The sequence below is a fragment of the Pinus tabuliformis genome, chromosome X, assembly GCF_031772625.1.
Source record: "Pinus tabuliformis cultivar Carrire ecotype Pingquan chromosome X, CPIR1, whole genome shotgun sequence".
In the NCBI taxonomy this organism is placed as follows: Eukaryota; Viridiplantae; Streptophyta; class Pinopsida; order Pinales; family Pinaceae; genus Pinus; species Pinus tabuliformis.
Genome location: NC_142308.1, coordinates 210,940,378 through 210,943,415, shown reverse-complemented (window position 1 = coordinate 210,943,415; position 3,038 = coordinate 210,940,378). Strand labels below are relative to the sequence as shown.

Genomic DNA, 3,038 nt, shown 5'->3' with positions numbered 1-3,038 from the left:
TATTAAATATGTTTCAATTATATATATATATATATATATAAAATAATTAATACAAAAATTTAATTTATAAAATGATATTACTATAAATTTAGTATATGCATACCATATAATCATATATATATTTCAATTACATATACATATAGACCAGGATTTAATTTATAAAAGCATATTGTTTTAAAAATTTAGTATATGCATACCATATAATTATATATATATGTATATGAATTACATATACATATAGAATAATTGATACGAGGATTTAATTTATAAAAACATATTGTTAAAAATCTAATGTATGCGTACCATATAATCATATATATAGTGTAATTAATATGTATTCATATAAATTAAATACGTTGAAAATCTGATAAGAGTTTATCTATAATGACTATCAAGATTCACATTTTACATTCATATTATTAAAATTAGAAAACATCATACTATCTAAACTATAACTTCAATTGGACAAGCTCAGATGGGGTCACAGGCACAAGGGCACTTTTACCACGCAAGAGGCGCATCAGCTGCGCTACTCTAATAGCCAAGAGGTTCAAGACCAAATCTGGGCACGGGTCTGGCATCCTGGGCTCTGGCCCAAAATCTCAACATTCCTTTGGCTGCTCAGCAAGAGGCGTATTCTCACTTGGGACAACTTGCTAAAGAGAGGATTCGTCGGGCCCTCTAGATGCCCGAACTGTAACCTCCACACTGAAACAATCGGCCATTTAATGGAGTCCTGCCCACTAGCAAAGCAACTTTGGAAGCGGGTGGAGCACTGCAACAAAAGAGCAGCTCCACGGAGCGAAGATGTGACGGACAATATAAGGAACTGGGCCAAGAATCCGTTTCAATGCCAAATACTCAACTCCTTATGGGATCTCACTCCGGGTTTCATGTACTGGCTGCTCTGGAAAGAGCGCAACTCTCGCATCTTCAACAGCTCCTCCAGATCAATAGATGCCCTGTGGCTCATATACAAAAGAAATGTCCAGGAAACCCTTGCCATTCGAACCTGGTATGACACTGATATGCCAGCAACGCAACAAGAAAAGGATATCTTAAAAGCTTGGAATCTTGACCTTTCAGCCTTTGCAAAGGTCACCACGCGTCCCACCCGTGGCCCCACCTCTCCTTCCTCTTGGTCCCCTCCGGCTCTCAACTCTTTCAAGCTCAACTTTGATGGGGCGGCCAAGGGTAATCCTGGTCCGGCAGGCTATGGAGGAATCATTAGAAGTCACACAGGTAAACCCGTGCACATATACTATGGCTCTCTAGGCAAAGACACCAATAATGTTGCAGAAATGGAAGGACTTTGGCATGGGATCTGCTTCGCAGAGCAACTTCATTTCCTCCCTCTGGAGGTTGAAGGCGATTCCCTCATCCTTATCAATGCAGCCAAGAAAATCCAAGCAGGAAAAGCAGCAGACAAGGTAGCAACCAGCTGGAGACTCTTGAGTAGGTTGGAAGCCCTGGAAACAAAGCTTACAAATCCACATAGCCTCACCTTTCAGCATGTGCGAAGAACAGCTAACAAGGTAGCCGATAGACTGGCTAACCAAGGCGTTTCCCAGACTTCAACTCACTTCTCAGGACCCCTGGACACAGTTGAAGATGAACATCTCAAAAAAGAATGCATCACCCTGGTGCAACAAGATCTCTCTCCCCCGGATGCGGGTGGTCGCTAGACACTTGGCATACAAGGCTCGTCCAAAGGGCAGGTGTCCGCCCGGACGAGCCAAGCATGACGGAAGGACACACCATCAATCCACCAACCTGCAGCATTTAAGGAGGGGAGTAAAGGAGGTTGACAGAGGCGTCCTGTCGACATTCAAGGCGAGTCTTGAGAAGCGCATCATGGCGCTTCATAACAGCATTCTCTCGGACATTCTTCCGCCATTCCTTTCTGCAACTGTTTCGTTCTCGCCGGAGGTGACGGAGGTTCTGAACTTCGCCTGCCATTCTTGCCCAGAATGTGAATGTGGGTGTGTTGCTGCTGAAGAGTGGGGCAATTGGCAAGCTCACAAGCAAGCCAATTGCGCCTCTGAGAATTTGGTAACGCCTATCTGTCTGCGTCGTTCGTTCGCTCCTGTTCTGGCTTCGTTAGAAGGTAAAGGGGCACAGAGTTTCAGCTCGTATCCGCGTCTTTTGTCAGCTCCTGTTCTGGCTTCGTTAGAAGGTGTGGAGGCACAGAGTCTCAGCTCTCAATCAAGCATTAAGAAAGAGGGTCAAGGCTCTGCGGCCACTGCTCTTGGCAATTGGGAAACTCAGACCTGGTCTGGGAGTATTTCTGGGCCGACAACGTTGTTACATTGTGGAATTGAGCGCTCTGCTCATAAGACCAGCATGCATCGCAATCGCGGAAGGGGCAGCAGTGGAAGGGGAGGTTATAGTGGCAGAGCCCCCTCGACTTCCTCCTCAATTGAGGAAACCTCTGAATGCAGAAGGCCGAGGGGAAGGCCTCCGGGCAGAGGCAGATTGGGGGAACCTCCTGCGCGCATGGATTGTGGGCATACGGAACACCCAATGGTGAGATACCGCCTCCCCTGCACCTTAGCCAATTCTACTTTCTTTGTGACTGTCTTTGTGGAGCATTGCAGCAATCCCTGGGAAGATGAGGATCACAACCCTCGGGCCAACCCTCCGCGTGTTCCCGGGATTGTACCCATGGTGGATATGGAATTCCCTGCTGTTGAGATGATGCGGCCCTTACATGACCCGGGAGCGAGCCTGAGAGAGCCTGTTTGTGTCTCAGGCGCTGGCCCAAGCGACCGTGGAGCGCGCAACCTTGGTAAAGCTATCCTACAGCCTCCACGTTGCAAGGCAGAAGATGATCCGCAGACCACTGATGAAGATTGACATGCCCAGCTCACGCTCCAGGTTTTACAGCAAGAATTTTTCTCAGTCAGCTTCCTACGCGGTTATATATGAGTCTGTCACTCTCTCTCTATGTAATGGTGTCGGTTTTATGTTATCTCGGTTCTGTGTCGATGTTCTTCAAGTGTTTATGTCCATGTGTCAGCTGCATGAGTGTGGCTCTA

The 3,038-nt window shown here is 46.4% G+C and overlaps 1 protein-coding gene across 1 annotated transcript; it reads left to right on the top strand.

Moving 5' to 3' along the window:
• Window positions 1–728: 728 nt before the first annotated feature.
• Window positions 729–1,685, top strand: LOC149139106 (uncharacterized). Its single transcript, XM_089450598.1, has one exon. The coding sequence runs from the start codon at window positions 729–731 to the stop codon at window positions 1,683–1,685; it is 957 nt and encodes a 318-aa protein (XP_089306724.1).
• Window positions 1,686–3,038: the final 1,353 nt, after the last annotated feature.